At 37.3% G+C, this 21991-nt stretch overlaps 1 protein-coding gene across 4 annotated transcripts in view; it reads right to left on the bottom strand.

The window, feature by feature from the left end:
- The window catches only part of LOC105498333 (GRB2 associated regulator of MAPK1 subtype 1), a 200164-nt gene that overhangs the window by 155096 nt on the left and 23077 nt on the right, over positions 1-21991 (bottom strand). The window contains exon 1 of one of the 4 annotated variants that reach the window (XM_011770402.3): positions 9814-14418. The exons of the other annotated variants lie outside the window; for them this stretch is intronic. Coding sequence (XP_011768704.1) covers positions 9814-9841 — 28 coding nt within the window. The 5' untranslated portion in view covers positions 9842-14418. Of the gene's footprint in view, positions 1-9813; positions 14419-21991 lie in introns of those variants that run through there. 4 annotated transcript variants of the gene reach the window in all.

Here is a 21991-nt window from a genome sequence, read left to right as displayed (position 1 = left end):
CTCACACAGAATTGTGATCCCCAGTGTTGGACGTGGGGCCGGGTGGGAGGTGACTGGATCATGAGGGCGGTTTCTCATGAATGGTTTAGCATCACCCTCTGTGGCTGGGACAGTGAGTGAGTTCTAATGAGATCTGGTTGTTTAAAAGTGTGCAGCACCTCTCCCCTCTCTCTCTTCCTCCTGCTCCAGCCACGTGAGATGCCTCACTACTCTTTGCCTTCTGCCATGATTTTAAGTTTCCTGAGGCCTCCCCAGAAACTGATGCTTCTATGCTTCCTATACTGCCACAGATCCGTGAACCAATTAAACCTCTTTCTCAAATAAATTACTTAAGTCTCAAGTATTTCTTTATAGAAATGCAAGAACAGACTGATACAACCATTAAATGTCACTCTTACCCTCAGACACAACGTTTAATACTAAATGCTTCAACTCTCCAGACACAGTTGATTGGCTCAAGAATGAATATGTGGAATCATCTTCCATCTTTTCGGTTCCTTGTTTTAGTTCTTTGCTGCATTCTTGCCCTTGAATTCCTTGATACTATCAACTGCAAAGCCCTAGCAAAATTTTCGTATCTTTTGTATCAGCTGCAAAGCCCTAGCAAAATTTACAGTTTTAAAAATGCTTATAGAATGAATTTATGTTTCTTTATATACTACCCTCTCCTCTCAAAAAATAACTCTCTAAAGACTTGCAATGACACCTTCCTTTTATGGGGGAGGGGAAATGGGTAAGATAAGTTTCAGAGTCTCTATCGTCCATATTAACTTTTATCATCTCCATCAATTAATGGGAAATGCCCTGTCTCAAATTTTGATTCACTGTTGGACTGCTTTTACATCAATAACTTAATAAAACTATATGTCATTCTACACTATGAGAGATTTATTTCTCCTAGATCTTCCCAGTGATATTCTAAATCATTTTAGTAATTTTGGAGTCAATGATGCTTTGGATCAAGGGATCCAAAAAGGATCAAAAGTCACTTAGGATTATTTCTATCGCAAGAATCAAATAGAAATAGTTCAAAGAACAACTTCAGCATTCTGGGTAATGTCCACCTCCCAGAATCACTATTGTTAATATTCAATAACCAAGCCTAAATCTTTCTAACAAAACAAATCCTTTATTCCACTGTAGCCATAGTCACCTTAAAGGAGAGGCTGCATGCCAGTCTGAATTCTGTTGCTACCACGATATTTTTGAACTCCACAACACAGTACTTCAAATACTAAAAGAGAATTCAAGCTGTGAAGCTATGAATTGAGAAAAGCCAGAAAGTGCTTCAGCTTGCCGGCTGTGTTTCCGGCTTAGGTGCTTGATACCATTTTAATCTATGCTGATAAAAGACACTTTACTCCTTTAATGAAAAGCACTAATCCAACTAAAGGTGAACTTTAATTCTAAATGAACAGCCTTTCTATCTCACGCCTTCCTGGTGCACAGGAGGAATGACATTCTTCAATCTTAATTGCTGTTGGCCTACAGTATGCATGTAAGATAGAAAAACAAAAAAACAAAAACAAAACACAGTTGAATACTCAACCACTTTCTGCACTGCAAAGACTGGTAAACAAGTTCAAAAATACTAGAAACCATGGCTTGTCATGGACAACCGAGTAACATGAAACTGAAGGACATGATAAAACAATTTGGTTTCAAACACCATGTCACTGTACTATATTTTCATTTGAACACTGAAACAGTTGTTTGCTGAGTGGGATCAAAGCGAAGGGTGGTAAGTGGAAGAAACAATTAACACTGAAGTACAACTCTGCAGGCTGTCAGACCCAGAAAACAGACCAAAGACAAAATCATGGCAGAGAATGCTAGTATTTCAGGGTATCTCAGAAATATGAAAACCAACCTTTAGAACACTCTCTTACCAAATGAATCAACTATATTACAAATGAATGGCATATACAAACACACTGAGAGGCATGAAGGGAGCTGTCCCTAGTAGTTTTGGAAATAGTATTTTTGACTTCATGCTGTAATACAAAGAAAAAAAGACCTGTACACAAATACTGTACTCTAGTTGCTAAACTTGTTTCTCACAAGAGTATGGATTCACAAACTCTCTCTCTATATATAATAGAATTGAACACATAAACAAATATGTTGGAAGGAAGGGAGCCTCAGTCTGGAGAGCCACAGCCTCTTAAGGATTCTTCCTTAAGAGATACAGGACACCTCACCCTGTTTCTCCACTGAATGCAATTACAAACCACGGAGAGAGTGCATGGGGCAGCATTCTCAGGACTCTAAAAAGTAAGGAGCAGCCAGGAGAAGAGGGCATGAATTTGATATAGCATCACATTAGGCTCTTCAAGCAATCCACAAGCAATGACAGTGGCAGTAACAGCTAAGCAGGTCCCTAAAAATCCTCTCTGACTAGAGAAATTGTGTTTCCAAGAGTATAGGGCAAATAACTGTTAGTTTTTAAATCTCTGTACTCTTGCCACTTGCCCTGTAAATGCAATTGTGGGGAGTGCCGGGCAGAGAGGAAAAGCTAAAGCTTTGACTTTCTGGCCAGAAGACTGGGAAGGGGGTTTCAGAGAGCTAGAAAATGTCAGCGATATCACAGAAAGAAGGGAGCTCAACAGAGTGATCCTATAAATTTGAGTATGAATCCCTTTGTATGAAAGCTTTGCAAGCCTGGATGTGACCGTAAACAACTTGTCAAATGCTTTAAGAACTGAACTGCAGTACAGACCACTACCCAAGACCAAGACTGGTTACTGGGTGATGTACACAGAGGTCAGATCTGATATATAGAGAAAAGTCAGTAAATTTGAGGATAAGTCAATAGAAACTATCCAATATGAAAAACATTAAAAAATGACTAAAGGGGAAAAAATGAACAGATCCTCAGGATACTACTGAATAATACCAAATGGTCTAATATTCATGTTATGAGAGTCCAGAAGGAAAAGAGAGTTTGGTACTAAAAAAGAAAATAAAGAAAGGCCAGGCATGGTGGCTCATGCCTGTAATCCTAGCACTTTGGGAGGACAAGGCAGGAGGATCACGAGGTCTGGAGTTCAAGACCAGCCTGGCCAAAACAGTGAAATCCCGTCTCTACTAAAAATGCAAACATTAGCCAGGTGTGGTGGTGCATGACTGTAATCCCAGCTACAGGGGAGGCTGAGGCAGGAGAATTGCTTGAACCCAGGAGGTGGAGGTTGCAGTGAGCCGAGATCATGCCACTGCACTCCAGCCTGGGTAACAGAGCAAGACTCCATCTCAAAAATAAACAAATAAATAAAGGAATAATGGCTAAAAGCTCTAGAAATCTAGTGAAAGACATAAATTCACAGATTCAAAAATGTCAGCAAATACCAAACCGGGTAAGCTTAAAGAAATCCATGCCCTTACACATCACAACGAAATTGGTCAACACTGAAGACGAAGGAAAAAGTCCTGAAAGCAACCTGATTAAAACAACAACTACCTATAGAAAAAATGAGATTCAATTGACTGTTGATTTTTCATCAAAAATAAAAAATCATGGAGGTCAAAAGGAACTGGAACATTTTTCAAGTCCTAAAAGAACTGTCAACCCAGAATTCTATACCCAGTGAAAATATTCTTGACAAATGACGGTGAAATAGACATTCTTATGTGAAGAAAAACTAAGAGAAATATCGGTTGTCAGCAGATCTGCCCTAGATAAATGCTTTGAAAGTCCTTCAAACAGAGGGAAATGGTAACAGAAGGAAACTGGACACATCAGGAATGAAGGAAGAACAACAGAAACAGTAAATATCTGGGTAAATACCACAGACTATTCTTTTCTTAATTTCTTTAAAATAAGTATGATGGTTCAAAGGAAAAACTCTAACTGTCTTTTGGGATTTTCAGTGTCTTATGGGATACTACTAAAGCAGTGATTAGAAAGAAAGCTGTAACATTAAATGCTTTCATTATAAAAGTAGAAAGGGCTCAAATCAATCTAAACTTCCACTTTAGGCAACTGGAAAAAAAGAACAGAATAACTTGAAAGCAATCCAAAAGAAAGAAGAACACAAATAAAAGAAAAATGTTTTAAAGAGTTTAGAAATGAGAGCAGATATCAGTAATGTTTAAAAACAGAAAAACAATAGACAAAAATCAATAAATCTAAAGATCATTCTCTGAGAAGATCAACAAAATTGATAATGTCTGGCTGGACTGACGAAGAACAAAAGAGATAAAAATTATCAATATTAGAAAAAAGGGAATGTCACTACTGATCTAACAGACATGAAAAGGATAACAAGGTAGCACTAAGAATAACTCTATACATATAAATTCAACAATTTAGATAAAATAGACGAATTTCTTGAAAATCACAAACTACCAGACTCACTGAAGAAGACACAGATAACTTGAATAGTCTCCTATTAATGAAATTAAATTTGTAGTGAGACAACTTTCCTCAAAAAGAGAAATCCCAAAGCCAAGACAGTTTTATTGGCAAATTCTACCAAACATTTAAAGAAGAAATAACACCAATTCCATAAGATCTCTTCAGGAAAATAAAAGACAAGGGGATACTTCCTAACTCAGTCTATGGGGCCAGCATTACCATGTTACCAAAACCAGACAAAAAGAGTACAGGAAAAGACAATTACACACCAATCTCCCTTATAAACCCAAAAGTAAAAATCCTCAACAAAATATTAACATCAAAATATCAATGCCAAATAGAATTTAGCCCAGGAATTCAGTATTTGAAATGGTTCAAATGAACATCAGTTAATTTAATTAACCACATTAACCGGCCAAAAAAAAAAAAAAACTCACACAGGATTATATCAGTTGATGTAGAAAAAGCATTTCACACAACTCAACATACCTTTATGATTAAAACAAACAAACAAACAAAAAAAAACTTTAACTAGGAAGAGAGGAGAGTCTTTCTAACCTGATAAAAGACATCTACAAAAACCCCACAATAACATCATACTTTCCAGTGAAAGAACATATGTTTTCCCCCTAAAATCAAGAACAAGGAAAGGATACCCACTCTTACCACTCTTATTCAACACAATATTAGAAGTTCTAACCATTGCAATTAAGGACAAAAAAAAAAAAAAGAAATTAAAAACATATAGATTAGAAAGGAAAATATAACATTGTCCCCATTTTCAGAGAACATAAATATCTACATAGAAAATCCTTTAAAATCTATTTTTTAAGTTCCTGGAACTAATGAGTAAAATTAGCAAAGCTTAAGAGTATCAAGCCAATTCACAAAAGTCAATCACATTTCTCTATCTTAGCAATAAACAATTGGAAACACAGTTTAAAATACAATACCATTTACATAGTTCAAAAAAGTATAAACCTAATAAAATATGTACAGAATCTGTATGCTGAAAATGACAAAATCTTTGAGAGAAATCAAAATAAGATGTAAAGAAATGAAGAAATAACATGTTCATGGATTGGATGCTCACTATAGTTAAGACGTCAGTCTGTCCAAAATGGTTTATAGAATTAATACAATTAAAATCTTGGCAGGATTTTTTTGTAGATACAGACAAACTGATTCTAATATTTATAGGGAAAGGCAAAGGAATCACATTTGTCAAAGTGATTTTTAATCACAAGAATAAAATTGGAAGACTCACACTATATAAGACTAAACTATAATCAAGACTGTGTTGTACTGGTGAATGGAGAGAGACACAGATCAACACAACAGAATAGAGAATCCAAAAATAGATCCACCCAAATACAGCCAATCAGTTTTTGATAATGAAAGCCAGCTTCTCACTGTTGAAAAAAGAAGTTCCAAATACGAAAACGAGGACTATTAAAAAGAACCTTGTTGTGTTAGGTATCAGTTATACAGTATGAACTCCTGAGTTCATACACAGACAGATGGATCCAGAATAAAATATATAGGTGTGTGTGGACATTTGTTATTAGATATACATGTATTTCCTAACTGTGAGCTTCTAGAAGCCTAGGGCTGTCACTAGTAGTAATAAGCACGCCTAGTACCCGGATCTTTAAAAAAGGAGGGCTCCTTGGAGAGGTCACTGATTCCAAACCAAGGGCAGGAGCATCTTGTGATGTGTCAGAAAGTAAGAAAATACTTTTTTTAGAAAATATGGAGGCACATTGGAGGACACAAAAGCCAAAATCAGAGTTCTCTATGGCCAAAGCTAGAACAATTTGAGCAACAAATTAAACAGGAATAATACTAGATTATAAACCAAAAGAATAAAATATCCATGACTCATACTGATATAAATTAATAATACAAATAAGGAAATAAATATGGGAGAAGATAAATCTTCCTTACAGAAGAATTCCAATTAGTAAACACAGAAGGAAGGAGGGAAACAGAAAATCACCATCAGAACGCCACTATAATACTGCTGCAGGCAAGATCCACAGGTGAATGCTAAAATGAGTGGGCAAAGGTTTAAGCAGGAACAGGATAGATACACATTTCCAAGTAACTCTCTCCAAATATTTATTAACTATAAAGACAGCAGTAGTAACTTTATAATAGAGATCTCTGGCAGAGACCACTCTAATCAATAAGGAAAGTTAACATCACCAATAATGAGCTATATTGACATCACGTATCCCTAAACACAATGCACCGGGAAGAGCACATCGTCTCATCTCTGCATGTTTTCCCTCTCAGATCCTTCCCAATAATGCACAACCTCAACACAATCAAGATAAAACATTGGACAAATCCAAAGTGAATGCCATTCTACAAAATAAATACCAGAATTCTTCAAAAGTGTCAAGATCAATAAAGACAAGGAGACGGAGGGACTGTCAAAAATTTAAAAAGCCAAAGGAGACAGGACAGCTGAATGCAATGTGGGATACTAGATTGAATCTTGAGATTTAAAAAAAAAAAAAAAACAGCAGTGAAAAAACTCATACAATCCAAATGAAGTCAACAGTTTACTTAGTACTAATGAATGAATGCTAATCTTACAGTTTTGATAATTATACTACAGCATTTAGGGGAAGATGGATTAAGGGAATATGGGAAACTATTTTTCTAATTCCTTTAAGTCTAAAATTATTTCAAAATAAAAAGCTGAAAAAACAAGTTTTAGTTTTAACATTAATTAATTGGCTGTCTGAATACTAGATCACATTTGTCTGCAGAACAACTGTACATCACTGGTAGATTTTCTAAGATATCTCACAAAAGTCTATTTAGCCAACAAGGAGGGTTTTTTTTTTTAAATAATGGGAGAAACTAGTATAGGTGTAACAATAACAATGAAAAATGGTGACGCAGAATAAAAATCAGGGTTTTAGAAAACGTTGTTATATGATAAAAAGTAGTAAATTAAAAGAAGAGAAAGATGTTGCTGTCGAGGTAAAATCCCACGCAATCTCTGAAGAGCTGCTATGGCTAATTTCACACACGGAATCTGGGAGGGGTGAAAGGCAAGTGAGAAGTATTCATGTTTGAATTCCTAGAGTGTGCCAGGCAGTTTTAAGTGGCTTGGCGCATAATCTTAGCTAATCTTATTACCTTGTGAGAAAGGTTATTACTAGCCCTGCTTTACAAGTAAAAAAATTGCACCCAAGGTCTCCTAGTTAAGCAGTAGAACTGAGTTTCAATCTCAAGTCAAAGTTTAAAGTCTCTTCTCTATATTTACTGCATCTGATGAAAAACTGAGAGTAATTTCCTCTGGTAAAGGGCACAACTTAGAGGCTAGCAGGAAGAATAAAATATATCAAAGGGGATGAGTAAAAATATGTGATTAAAGATGGTATACGGTAGAACCAATTAAGTTGTTAAATGATAAAGGGAAGACAACGGTGGAAGAGGTTTTAGATGAGCGCTCTCCTCACAAGAATTTCAGAGTTGGGGAAATATGAAAAGGGATGTAAGAAACGCAGCACAGAACCAACCTGTAGACCTCTGAAGGTCAAGTTAAAGGGAAACAGGCAGAACATAGAGCCATTACAGTCACACTCTTGAATTTATTTTAGCTCTAGTTTACCAGTTGTGTGTGTGTATGACTTGCAACATCTTATCCACAAGAAAAATAATTACAAGAGGACATATATTTATCTATATTCTTCTAACCTAAAAGAAACACTTCGTATTAGCAGCTGTAACTTAAATTCTGGGTAAAAGTTTACAAAATTAGAAGCCAGCCCTCTGTCTGTTGCTAAATACCAATGTTCTTTCTTACACAGTTAACCTGACGAAGCAGCTAAAGTCAAATGTCATTTCTGCAAGTTTAAACAACTTCATTATTAGGAGTGTTTAAGTGTAATGCCTTATTTGTACCAACAATTTCCCTTGAATTTCATTTTAAAATTAAAGGTAGGATAATAGTTTAAGAAAAACCCATTATTCTGATTATGCATTTTCAAACCTAAAATGGACAAAATCTCAAGTGAGAGAGATTTATTTATTCTGAATATGTAACTAGGAGGTACTGAAAGGACACAGATTTTGTAGACGGAGGAACAGTTTCAAATCCTAGACTCCTTTTTCAAATTCTAACCTCCTTTCTTACTAGCTGGCGGACCTTAATCAAGCCTTATCTTTTGAGTCAATAAATGTGCAGCCCACTTGAAAAGTCATCATGGAATTAAATGAGAAATAACACATATAAATCCCAATCCAGCACCTGTAGAGAGAGAGCCTTTAATACAGGTAGAGGGAAAGTAACTATATCATGCTCTTAATTTTACACCTGGATTTAGACCATTATAATGACATACAATCATTAAAATGATGAAAGTGACAAATGGGCAACTAGCAAGTATAACCAAGCAAAGCAATGTGTTATAGTGAAAATAGTACCAGACAGAGCGAGGAGACGTGGGCTTTAGCTGTTACTTCACGTGTGACTCAGCAATGACCTTGAGAGGACTACAGTAGCTCCTATGCTTGCTTTCTCCTGCTGTTCTCTTTGCCATAGGAAGGGGATGGGATGGGATCATCTCAGGGCTTCCTTGCAGCTACAGAATCCTGAGAGCTCAACATACTATTCCGTGCTGGGTGCTTGAGAAAGACATCAGTGAGCAATGTTGTAAAAACTGCAACTGAAATTAGTTCTAAAGAAAAGGAAAAGGGAGAAGACAACCGATAGTCTGCACACTGGAGGGGTTATCCCAAGATCTTCAGTGTCTAGAATTTCATGACCAGCGGAAACTGACTTTCTAGAGGGGTTAAAGGTAAAGAAGAAAATGAGCAGCAGGGGCAATGAACAACAAGGATGATGATTAAATCCTGAAACAGGGAGCCAAGCTGAATACCCCGAGAAAGTCAAGGCAGTTCCACCTCTGAATGCGGAGACAGATTTACCTACAGACGGCAAATCAGGGAGCTTTCAAACACAAGAAAGTGGGAGGAAGAAAATGACCCTTCAGTGGTGGCCCATATTTTATTCTTTAAAAATCCCACATAGACAATAGCAAATATAAGTTTTGTTTTGTTTTGTTTTTGTTTTTGAGACGGAGTCTCGCTCTTTATCACCCAGGCTGGAGTGCAGTGGCGTGATCTCGGCTCACTGCAAACTCTGCCTCCTGGGTTTACGACTACAGGCGCCCGCCACCACGCCCGGCTAGTTTTTTGTATTTTTAGTAGAGACGGGGTTTCGCCGTGTTAGCCAGGATGGTCTCGATCTCCTGACCTCATGATCCACCTGCCTCAGCCTCCCAAAGTGCTGGGATTACAGGCGTGAGCCACCGCGCCCGGCCAGCAAATAGAAGTTTTAAAGAATGTTTCCTTTTTAAATTATTTTAAATTATTTACAATTTGCTGTTACTCAGTTTCTGTGCTCCTCATTCTTAAATTAGACAAACTGAGCTTACCTTTAAGCAGCATTTTCATGACTCTCATGATGTTCCATCAAAAAACAGTAGAACTGATCTCATTACAATGGTAAACTAATGTCGAAAAGTCCAAAATAACCAAACCCCAGCACCTCTAAAGTCTAAGATAAAAAAACAACTGCTTGAACAAATTACTGCTTTCACCAAAAGTATGAGGAACTAAACATGTACCTTCCCCCAGTTCTATATTCTTTCTTACTTGGAAAGGAACGAACTTCAGCTGCCATTCCTACTCCAAGCAAAACAACAAGGAAGAGAGAAGGCCTACGATATACAACTAAATAAAGGACAAAAATAAACCGGCTTTATCTGGCAGAGCGGGTCTGTTTGCTATGGTCGAAAGCTAGACTCCCATGCCAGCCACCAGCCCTGTGAATTGATGGCTTCCATCCGTGAACTTCCTTTCACAGGTCGTGCTAAGCCCTCACACTTTCCTCACCTTGGCCATCTGCCTGGCTTGCCTGGCTCCTGTGATGACAGCCAAAGCTCCTCCACACGGCCCCTTCTGCCCTAGAGGCAGCTGAACCCATTGTCAAACTGACTGTTCCCCTTGGGAGGCCGTGAGCCACAGGAACTAACTGCTGCTGAGGACAGGGGTTAGTGACAATGACAGCCTTCCTTTCTTTCCAGACCTTGCAACAAAGGCGAGTCAAGAACAAATGCATGTCAAATCCTCATCGTGATAATTACACTTAAATATGGAAGCAAGAAACTTGGGCTGATTTATAAGTTTATAATGGAACTTATCTTTTACTTCTATCTTTGGGAATTACCCAACTGCTGAATCTCAGTTTTCTTATCTATAAAATAAAATCTATGATATTACCTTCCAAGATTGCTTTCAAAATATAGGACTGCCAAGAAACATTTAAGGGAATTGTCACTGAAATAAGTAGTTAGCCCCTCAAGGTGACAAATCTGAAGGCACCATGTCTGCTAAGCAAGAGCCCTAGGAACTGGAGGAAGATGGGAAGGGATGAGAACAGAAGTAGCACAGCTTTCATTCCTATCCCCCACACATCCTCCCATGAGGAACAGTGACTCATTTCAGTAAGGACTCTGGTGGTGAGATGCAGGTGGAGGGGGCGTGTTATATACTGATCCTCAATCTCACCCTCACCCCGCTGCTCTAATTGTGAACAGGTGTCACTGCCTTTATTGAGTCAATACTATTATTTGCAAGACCTGGAGCTTAAACAGCATAATTGCAGAGGATCCTCAAGACAGACATCAAGACTGAGGCTCTGAAGGCTTGCTGGGCACTGAAAGGTCGGTCAATAGAATTCTAAGGCCCACCTTCTTCACCTATCATTACAACTTCAGTTATTTAACATGAAGAATTATAGAGAAAAGAAAGAAGAGTTCTTTCTCAAAAGAACACACATGGAAGGAAAAACCAGAATTAGGTGACAATAAGAGCCTTGGTTCTATTGCTAGGCTGACATCACATAAGCACAGAAAGAGCCCAAAGCAGGCAACGTTTTGTATAAGGAGAAACTTCCTGTGATTGCTTAAGTCAATTTACTTCTGATAAGGTGATGCTCCAGGGGGTTCATCCAGCCCTATTAAACCTCTCCAACTCAAGAGAACCTAGCAGACTGACAGCCCTGCAGGTTGGACCTCATCGTGGGCCATTTCTAGACCAAAGATATTGACAAAACACCTGAAATGTTTTGGTTAGAAAGTAACAGAGTGACCGAGTAAGTCTTTTTTTTTTTTTCTTTAAAAAGCACTTTTTAAAAAGTGGGGTTATTTCTGGCAAGAATACAAGAGGTCATTGATTGACATAGTTAAGTAAGGGCAATGTTGGGTACTGAGCCTCAGCATCCATCATTCCCAACCACCCCCTCTAAGTCTCCATCAGCCACCAACCTCCATTCTGACACACACACACTCTCTTACAAAAACGGTCACACAAACAAATGACCTTTATTTACACTCAGGGATGGTTCTAGTGAATGAAGGTGAATGAAGGTGCAAGCGCTGCCTCCCATTCCTCATCCCCCAGTCCCAAGAGTTAGCTCTAGAAATTGCATCTTTGCCTAGTCCCTTAGGACCAACGTGGGCACTCTTGCACAGTTTCTGCACATCTGCTCCATTCTCCTCTCTCTGTTGGCTGGCCTCTTCTGTTCATACATTGTTCCCTAATTCCTGATGATTTTAGGCATTTATTTGATTGTTTATTAGCTTATTTAACACAAATAGCACTTACCAGTACATCAAGCAATGTTTTAAAGACTCCACAGATATTAACTCATTAAATCCAAAACTCTTGATATGGAAACTATCATCCTTACTTTTTTTAGTTGAAGAAAGTGAGGCAATTAAATAACTTGCTTAAGATCACACGGCTTCTACATGACACTAATAGGTTTTGGGAACCTCTCTATCACATGTTATTATAGCTTCAGATCCCAAGGCTGTTGATATGTCCTAGTTCAAATTCTCAAGAGAGAAATAACCAGCCAGCCCTGCTTAATACTATAATTAGTATACTGTCTGTACTCTGTTACCATTACTAATAATTAACACGAGCACATACGGAAAATGTAATGGTGAGCCTGTGAAAGGTGATGAAGTGAAGAAATCTCAGCCTTTGATTTTGCTTCTTCCTTTAAGATTACAATACTAAGTTTTGATTCTACAATGAATCTCCAAAATTGGAATGTATCCTACAATCATTGCTGAGCAGGTGGCGGTTGTGATGTATCCTCATTGCCTGTGCATACCCATAGAACTTACAGAACGAGTGTCAGCAGCTTGGAAGAAAATTCTGTAGACAACAGTGGCATTCCTAAGAAATGCTGTATCAGTGATGCTCTTGATGGCACAGAGGACCATATTGTGTGGAAATACATGGACATCTGCAGCTGCGTGGAAAAGCAATGCAGAACTCCTCAACTGTGAATGGAAAGAAGTCTTAGAAATACCTTCATTTATTTCACATATGCATTTTTGTCTTTATGAGCCCAAGAGTAAAAATCTGTGTCTACATAAGTCTCAAAGAGTTTAACAAGTATACAATTTTAAGTGATTAAGAAGCACCATTTTATGACATCTTTTTCTTTCTTAGCTGTATATATAAAAAATAGTGCCTCTCACAAGTGACGCTTAAGATTTAATAAAAGGTAGAAGTTAGCATCGTAACTAACAGTTGACTCAGAGACTTAAAAGACATCAAGACTCTAGTTCCTATGTTTTTTTCGAGAGGGAAAAGTCCCCCTGAGAAAGCCTAGAGGGACAGAAGCAAATTCTCAGATAATATACATTTAAAGATATGGAAGACAATGTATACTTTAACTAAGAATACTTCACAATTTTTTTCTAAAATTCATTTAAGAATTTGGGTTCTATGTGGACTAGCGGCCAAAGTCCAATAACAACATCTAGCGTAAAATGGGAATAGCAACAATACTGAACTCAGCTGCAGTTGTTATGAGGACTGAATAATCCATCTAAAGAAAGAATATTGCTTGATACAGAGTAAATATTCAATATATGTGAGCTACTCCTAGTAGCCAACAATCAGGAAAACACAGCTTTTGAAAAGAAAAATTAAAGCAGCAGATAAGTAAAGCTGAAACATACTATATTCAAGTGCATGACTAAAACTCTTTCCAAGATTGTGTTCTCCATTTACTGACTGCGCACCCAGACACAAACATCTTTTAAACATACAGAAGCCTTCTCTTATATCCAGAAACAAAAGCAGCCCGACTGCTGCTTTATTTCCCCGTTTCAGTCATCAGCTCCAAATCTGAAAGGGCTCCTTCTTCGGACACAAGCCAACCCACACGGCAAATCTCTCCACATAGAGGCTACCCTCCCAACCCTGCAGAGAAAGAAAAGTGCTCTTAGAGTCAGCTGGAGAAACAATGTGCCAATATTTTTGCTTGCATTCCAAAATACAGCAGACTTCCTGTCCCTGATGCAACCTACCGAGTCCCCTGGAAGGTCACTGTAACAGAACTTGAAGCAATTCATAACAACCCCCAGAATACAACACCACGCAGCTGAAAGCTACTTCCATCCATATTCAAGGCAGGTGCAAATCGCAATTTGTTTTACAGAACAAAAAAATCCCTCTGAAGTGCTAGAAGCAGCTTTGCCAAATACTAAGCTAAATTACTGAGCTGTTACATGAAAAATATTCTTGATCTATCATTTTAAAATAAAATTTATATTGAAAATCTGTTGTTCTACTTTGCACTGCTAAGTAAACTATTTTATGGCTTGATACAATGCTCACTGCCTGTTATATCTCAACTACAGCAGTATTTATCAGATAATTACCAATTTTTATAACCATAAAATGTGAAGCTCAGCTATTTATAACAAATTATTTAACAACCTGATAAGCTAAGTATACCAAAATAATAACCAAAGAATAGAAACAAATTTATGTGAATTCAGTGCAAAAATTCCATTTCAGCTTTTTACTCGGCATGTGATATTTCAGGGTAGCAGAAGCTCTTTGAAATACAAAGTACATTTTAAGAGATCTTAACACTTTTAAATTTAAACCATGCTATTTATAAAAAGAGCAGTATCACGAAATGCTAAATTAAGCATATTAAAGGATGAAAAAATAATCTTGTTTTAATAAAAAATTTAAAAGATGACTTTATAATAAAACTTTACAGCATATTATTTGAGGAAGAGAATATATTGTGAAGTTGCCAGAACTCAACTTTAGTATGCATGTTAACTGTCAGCACTGACAGCATATGGGATGTGGCAGTTCCCAAGTCACCTGCATGTCTTAAGCTTTTGCCCTCTACTCAGTAGCTTTGTTCATTGTGCAGATAAGAGGCTGATGGGAAGAGAGATGCTTTCAATGAAAGATCCCAAACAAATGTTCTCAGAAAATGAAGATATTGTTCTAGAACAGAGACCAACTGTTCAGGTTAACAGAGCAAGAGCCTTCAGCACTACACTGACTTGTATTTGCTACTGTAAAAGAGAACATGTGTATTCTTCAACTCACAATAGCATTAGGTTAAAGAAAATTAAAATTAATAACTCTATGTCAGTAAGTGGATTCCACCAAATGACCAAAAATAAGACAAAGAAGAATGAAATGGGTATTTTTCTTAAAACTTTTCATGTAATTTCATGTGGATTCAAACACTAGAAACACAGTGAAGATAAAACAGCTAAGAAACACAGATAACTCTTCATTAAAAAATAATCTATATAAAAATCAGCTCAAAATGGATCAAATACCCAAATGTATGAGCTAAAACGATAAAACTCTTAGAAGAAAGCCTAGCAGTAAATCTTTGTGACCTTGGATTTGGCAATGGTTTCTTATGTGTGAAATCAAAAACATATGCAACAGAACAGAAAACTAAATTAGACTTCTTTAAAATTAAAATTTTTGTGCTTCAGAAAGAAAGTGAAAAGATAGCCCATATAGAAGAAAGTATTTACAAAATATTTATCTGATAAAGAATTTGTATCCAAAATACACAAGGAACCCTTGCTATTCAACAATGAAAAGAAAAGTGATCCAATTAAAAATGGACAAAGAATTTGAATAACCACTTATCCAAAGAAGATACACAAATGGCAACAAGCACATGGGAAGATGCTCAACATCATTAGTCATCAGGGACATATAAATGAAAACCACAGTGAGATACCCCTTCACACTGCACTGGGATGACTGATATCAAAAAGAGAAACAGCAAGGATGTGCAGAAATTGGAACTTTATACATTGTTCTGGAAATGTAAAATGGCACAGACACTCTGGAAAACAGTTTGATAGTTCTTCAAACAATTAAACGTAGAGTTATCATATGACCCAGCAATTCCAGCCCTAGGTATGAATCCAACAGAAATGAAAACAGATGTCCACATAGTAACTTGTACACAGATGTTCACATCAGCAATATTCATAACAGCCCAAAGTGGAAACAATCCAAATGTCTATCAACTGATGAATAAGTAAACTAAATGTGGTAGATCGGTATGATGTGTTATTCAGCCATGAAAAGAAATGAAGTGTGGAAACATCCTACGACATTATGAACCTTGAAAATGTTATGTTCAGTGAAAGAAGTCAGTCACAAAAAGGCCACATATTGTATGATTCCATTTACACAAAATGTCCAGTGTAGGCAAATCTACATGGACAGAAAATAAATTGGCGGTTGCCAAGCAGTAGAGAAAGGAAGGAATGAGGTGACTGCAAATGGGTGCAAGGTTTCTTTTGCTAGTGACAAAAATGTTCTGGAATTAACGAGTGGTGATGGTTGCACAACTCTGAATATACTAAAAAACTGAATTGTACACTTTAAAAGGGTAAATTTTATAGTACGTGAATTATTCTTCAATGAAACATGTTAATAAAGTCTTTTTAAAAGTAATTTACTATATGCAGATAGCATGGGCTCAGAGTTAAGGGGCTCAAGTCCTGCTCTGCTTTTGCCCCCAGGTTTGCTAAAAGACAATGGCTCTGTGAACCTCAGTTGCCACCTATGTTAACTGCTTGGCTAGGGTGCTAGGAAAACAAGGCCTCTAGTTTCAACGGGATGATTCTATGATCATGCCAGATATCAACATAACAGCAGCAACTCCACTGCATATTTGGGAGTCACTAGAAATTTCACATTCTATTCTGGTTTAAGTATAGTCATCACATGAGAAATAACCATCAAGAGGGTTAATATTTCCAAAAAACAGAAAGAATCACAGTAAAACCAGCTGAACTAAGCTATCCCTGGGAATTCCAAACACCCAACAATGCCAGGTCTCACCCCAGTTCTTTCCAACCTGCCCCGATGAATTAACCTACTGCTACCAAGTGAAAAACTCTCTATATCCCTTTTCCTAGACGGGCTGGTTCAGCAAATTCTAGATCGAATGCATATGTTCCTAAGGCACAAACATTTAAGTGGGTATGACTTTGTAAAATTAATAGACATGTTTGAGAGATACAGGAAAATAAAGCAGGCCCTCTTCATCTGGCTTAATTCCTATCTGTTCTTCAAGACTCAGCATAGGCAATACTTCCTTTTTGGAGCGTATCCGGCCTCCCTTCCCAGCCATCACTATGGCTCTGTCCATGACCTGAGATTCCAGAATGCCTGTGCCCATGGATGCGCACAGGTGAATGAGAGAGAAAACCACCACCTGGGGTACATCTCCACCTGGGTGTCCCATCAGCAACTCAAAGTCAGCACATTCAACCCCTGACCTCATCATCTTACTTTTCCCACTCCCCAAAGCAAACCTACTCTTTGATTTCTCATTTTGGAAAGGCATCAGCATCTATACAAACTAATGAATGCAGGTGGGAAAATATACGCACATTAGTAAAAAGGGTAAATTACAGAATTATTAAAAGATATATTACTTTCACTCAGGATCAGCCCCTGCTTCCCCCCGCCAAAAAAAAAAAGACTAAAGAACTATTATCTGGGCATCTTTCATGAAGATAAAAGAATTGATTTGTAAGCAGTACACCTATGATCTCTGTGTAAAATAGTTCACCAGAAATGCTTACCAGCAGCCTGCTCCTGCAGTAGGGGTATATATTCTCCCCCAGAACCCCATTCACATTGTTATTTTAAAAAGAGAAAGAAAATAAAATGAATGGCATCAATAGTCTTGTCAAAGCTATTGCTATAGTAATATTTCAAGTTCATGAATTAATGAATATAAACCAGAAGTCTTCTGACGTAAGATAATCAAGCTGACTGGTTGAAGCTAAAGACTCCTAGTTTAACTAGTCAAAGTTGTATGTGTAAATGTGATTTAGTTTGTTTTGCAGGAATCTAATGCTCAATCATCTTACTAGAACATAATAAATTATTTCCACCTCCTAAAAAAGTTTAAAATCCCTATAGTAAGTCATAAATATCTGATATGCATATATAATAATCCCAGAATCAAGCCATAGGGTATTAAACTAAATTCATTTTTCTGGCAAAAAAATATAGGTTAAGGCAATAGCAGCATGGTAGAAATTAGTCTCACAAATTATTTCAGTAGCAGAACCATGTTATTCCAGGAAGTATCATGTTGAGGTAAAATGCATGTTGCTCATCAAGAGAAATGCTCTTAATTTTACATGATGCTCTGCCACGGGGGTAGCACAGCCTTCAAATTAATTCAAATAACAGATGGAGACATTGAAACAATGATACACAGAGCTGTGCAGTAGAAATCTCTAATGACATAAATACAGTAGTAATTATTCCTTTCAAAACACAGGGACTGTTGATTACTAGTACACAATAAATGGCTACCAAAATAGTCTATCCATTTCTCAGACTGCAAGTTCCCCATAGTGTGTGTGTGTGTGTGTGTGTGTGTTAACAATAGAATTGCTCACCATTAACACAATATTCAAGGTTATCTGCTGTAACAAAATTTTTGTAAACCAAAAGCACCACAGAGTTCACTTTATATTATTTCATTTAATCATCACAACAAGACAAGGAGGTAGGTATTATCTCCACTTCACCTATAAATACAATTTCCATAAAATGTATTGCCCAATCCAAGACACTTCTGAGAATGAAAAAGGGCATAAGAAATGCAAACTGGACTATCCTGGCCAAACCGGGATGCTGGGATTCTCCAAAGAGGGAAACAAATTCAGAAAAGTTTCTTAATTCCCCAAGTTCACACACAGGGACAAGTGGAAATTGGAAATGAAATCCGTATCTGACTGGCTTAAAAGAATAACAACTTCCAAAGCAAACAAAAAACAGAAGTTGATGAATGTAGTACCAATATTTCTCTATTTCCCTATTTTGTTATAATTGTGAGTTCATCAATATGTCTTGTATGAGGCTTCCTGAGCTGATTAATAGTGCTTCCATCTACACTTTTTCTCAAATCCCCTTGCAATTCCTATAATTATTCTAGGTAAATAAATGTGGGGTTAAAACTTCAAGACACTGGGATGATAAAACTCTGTGAGTGCAGAGTGGAAACAAAAAATCCAGCCGTGGTGAGTGTCATCAGGCACAACCTCCAAACAGTAACTGAGGAGCAGTATCTTATTAAAGGACGTTTACTGTATACATCATCCCAGCAGGCTCAACTGCCACAGGCCATCAATGGCCCTGATTGTCCTGTATCCATAGAGAGCACTAATCACATGCAACTTTGCTGCTTTTAAAACTATATACACTGTTTCTATTACAAGTGTGCACAAACAGCAGTTACAACCATTTCACAGCAACCATCACCACCTAATTTACATTCAGTAGGAAGCTGTGTGTGGGTTTCTGATAATTCATTTACATTTACTACACTACTCCTCCATGTTTTGAGCCAAATTTCTGAATAAAATATTACCAAATTTAAGACTATTTCCTGGTTGGAATTACATATATACATACATACCTTTAAGAAACTAGCTAACTTATTTATATATCAAAACATTCAACTAAATTCTCTACTTTTGAAGTTTTACTTTCGCATATTTAAAAGCTTATTACACAAAACCATTCGTCAAATAAATTTCTCAGTCGTACTCTTACGGGCATACACTCCTTCTCCCCATATTATAAATTCCTTTGACTTTATAGAAAAGTAAGCCTTTTAAAAGAAGATACATAGTCATATTAATATTAATGCAACATTTTCTTGTCACATCATATCAGTGTAGTGGTGAAGTCTAGAAAACTATTTATTTTACAGGAAAATAATAAATGATGACTTGTTACCTCTCAGGATTGGTACATATTTGGTCCTTTTTAAATCTTTCAAATTTATAGAAACAGTTGTAAGAACTGATGTAACTTCAGTACTAAAAGTACCAAATTTTGAAATTTCTTGAGGGTAGGGACCTTATACTTCCCCATCCGCTTTACACATGATAGGCACATTCACAAAATTGTTTTTATTTCTACAGACATTTCTTAAGTCATATTAATTAAAAGATGTGCCATGGATGAACCAAGAAACTACATAATTTAGAAGTTATGTTGTTGAAATTCTTTGTTATTACTGAGGTGTTGCCTTCCTAATCCTACACTGTGTGTTACATGCAATAAATCAGTTGGCGTTGGCTAAGTATACTGTAAGAGAGCACTGGAGAACCTGGTGTAAAATGAAACTTACGTCATTTCACAAATAAATAATATGGACACAGATAATAAAGAATTGCTATAGTGTATTTCTAAAGGGATTTATTGTGGGATCTCTCTTGCCCCATTGTCAAAGAGACACCTACCATTTATCAAAGCACTATTAAGGGCTCAGGGTCTGAGTCCTTGGCTTCACGCAGGCGGAGGGTGGTCCATGAATACTTTGAAATTATATAAAGAACTGTGTTTATACCTATATCCATTTGCAGCTTTCACGGGATCTCCAAAAAGCTAAGCAAGAATCACTGCTAATGTTGTAATCAATAAAATACATAAAATTATCACCTGGTACAAATATATACTAGAGGAGGGGAGATTATCTGTTGATGTCAGAACCTAAGTGTGACCACATCCCCGATCATGTCTGTTATGCTCTTACTTGTCATTTGTGATGGCACTGGCCTGTTTCTGCTTAGTTTCCATAGCATTTGCTACTCTACTCCATAATTGTAAAATGCAGCTCCTCAGTTAAGGGAAAGGGTTTGACAGCAGGTATAGGCTTTGTGACAGGTAAATATCAGAAGCAGAGGCTCTCTAGAAAGAAGGCTGGAGTTTCTATACATAAGGCTGGCCTAAATCCACATTAATTTTATAGAATCTATAGACATCTCTACTTTCATCTGTGTAGATGAAAAACACTGGTCTCAAAGAAGAACAGATGGCACAGGATAAGGCTTTGGTGAACTTTTACTGTCAAGTGCCAGGTAGTAAAGACTTCAGGCCTGTGGCCTATAAAGTGTCTACCACACCTCTACTTCTGCTACTGTAGTGCAAACACAACCACAGACATGAGGTGAACAAACAGGTGTGCTGTGTTCTAATAAAACTTCACTTACTCAGACAGTAGGCCAGGTTCGCCCCAAGGGCCTGTCTGCCAACCCCTGGCTTAGGGTAAACTCCTTGCCATTTGGTAGGGGAGAACTGAAAGCAAAATCAGATTTGTATGACCACCACATATTTCATTTTTGAGAAGCCTTCTCTATCATTTCCTACCCCCAAAGCATTGCCACCTCCTCTACTCCCACTCTGATAAAACCACTACCTATTGAATGCTAGCCAGCAAACTAAAGATTTTAATATAAAATGATAAAATAAAAGGGCCTTTCCACTCTTAATTTCATCAGCGACTGAACTCTGCATGGGGATTCGCCCCCACAGTGAGGTGCTGTCCAGGAACCATGCAATGTCAGAACACTCTAGCTCAGGGTCTGAGTCCTTGGCTTCATGCAGGTGGAGGGTGGTCCATGAAAACTTTGAAATTATGTGAAGAACTGTGTTTATACCTATGTTCATTTGCAGCTTTCATAGGATCTCCAAAAAGCTAAGCAAGAATCACTGCTAATGCTGTAATCAATAAAATATGTAAAATTATCACCTGGTACAAATGTATACTGGGGGAGGGGAGATTATCTGTTGATGTCAGAACCTAAGTAGGACCTGACCACATCCCCGATCATGTCTGTTATGCTCTTGTCATTTATGATGGCACTGGCCTGTTTCTGCTTAGTTTCCATAGCATTTGCTACTTACTCTACTCCACAATCGTAAAATGCACTGCTCCTCAGTTAATGGAAAGGGTTTAGCAGCAGGTATGGGCTTTGTGACAGGTAAATATCAGAAGCAGAGGCTCTCTAGAAAGAAGGCTGGAGCTTCTTCAAGTCTCACCCCAAGGTAAATGAAGGATATTACTATACATATGTGTTTATATATACAAATATCGTATGTATGTATTAATGTACCTTTGAGGACAATTTGGGAACAACTCTTTTACAAACCAAAAAGGAAAAATGCAAACAGTTCTTACTTTGCTGTTACATGTCACCTTCCACCCCTAGTCTTTCTTGTTGGGGAGACTGGGGTAGGAAGACAATAAACACTCAAAATGGAAAACCTTCTTCAGTGAGCAATCCCCAAGGTCCAGTTGAGTTCCCATCCTCTATTAACAATTCTGCGAGGCTCTCATGGTTCTTTTTATTTCAATTAGTGGGATCAGACCTATCCTTGATATTTTTGCCTACAGTGGTTCAACTTTCAATAAAGATGATG

Source organism: Macaca nemestrina, chromosome 19 (assembly GCF_043159975.1).
Source record: "Macaca nemestrina isolate mMacNem1 chromosome 19, mMacNem.hap1, whole genome shotgun sequence".
NCBI classification, from domain to species: domain Eukaryota; kingdom Metazoa; phylum Chordata; class Mammalia; order Primates; family Cercopithecidae; genus Macaca; species Macaca nemestrina.
Note: the sequence above shows the minus strand (reverse complement) of the source record. Positions and strands in the feature narration are given on the sequence as shown.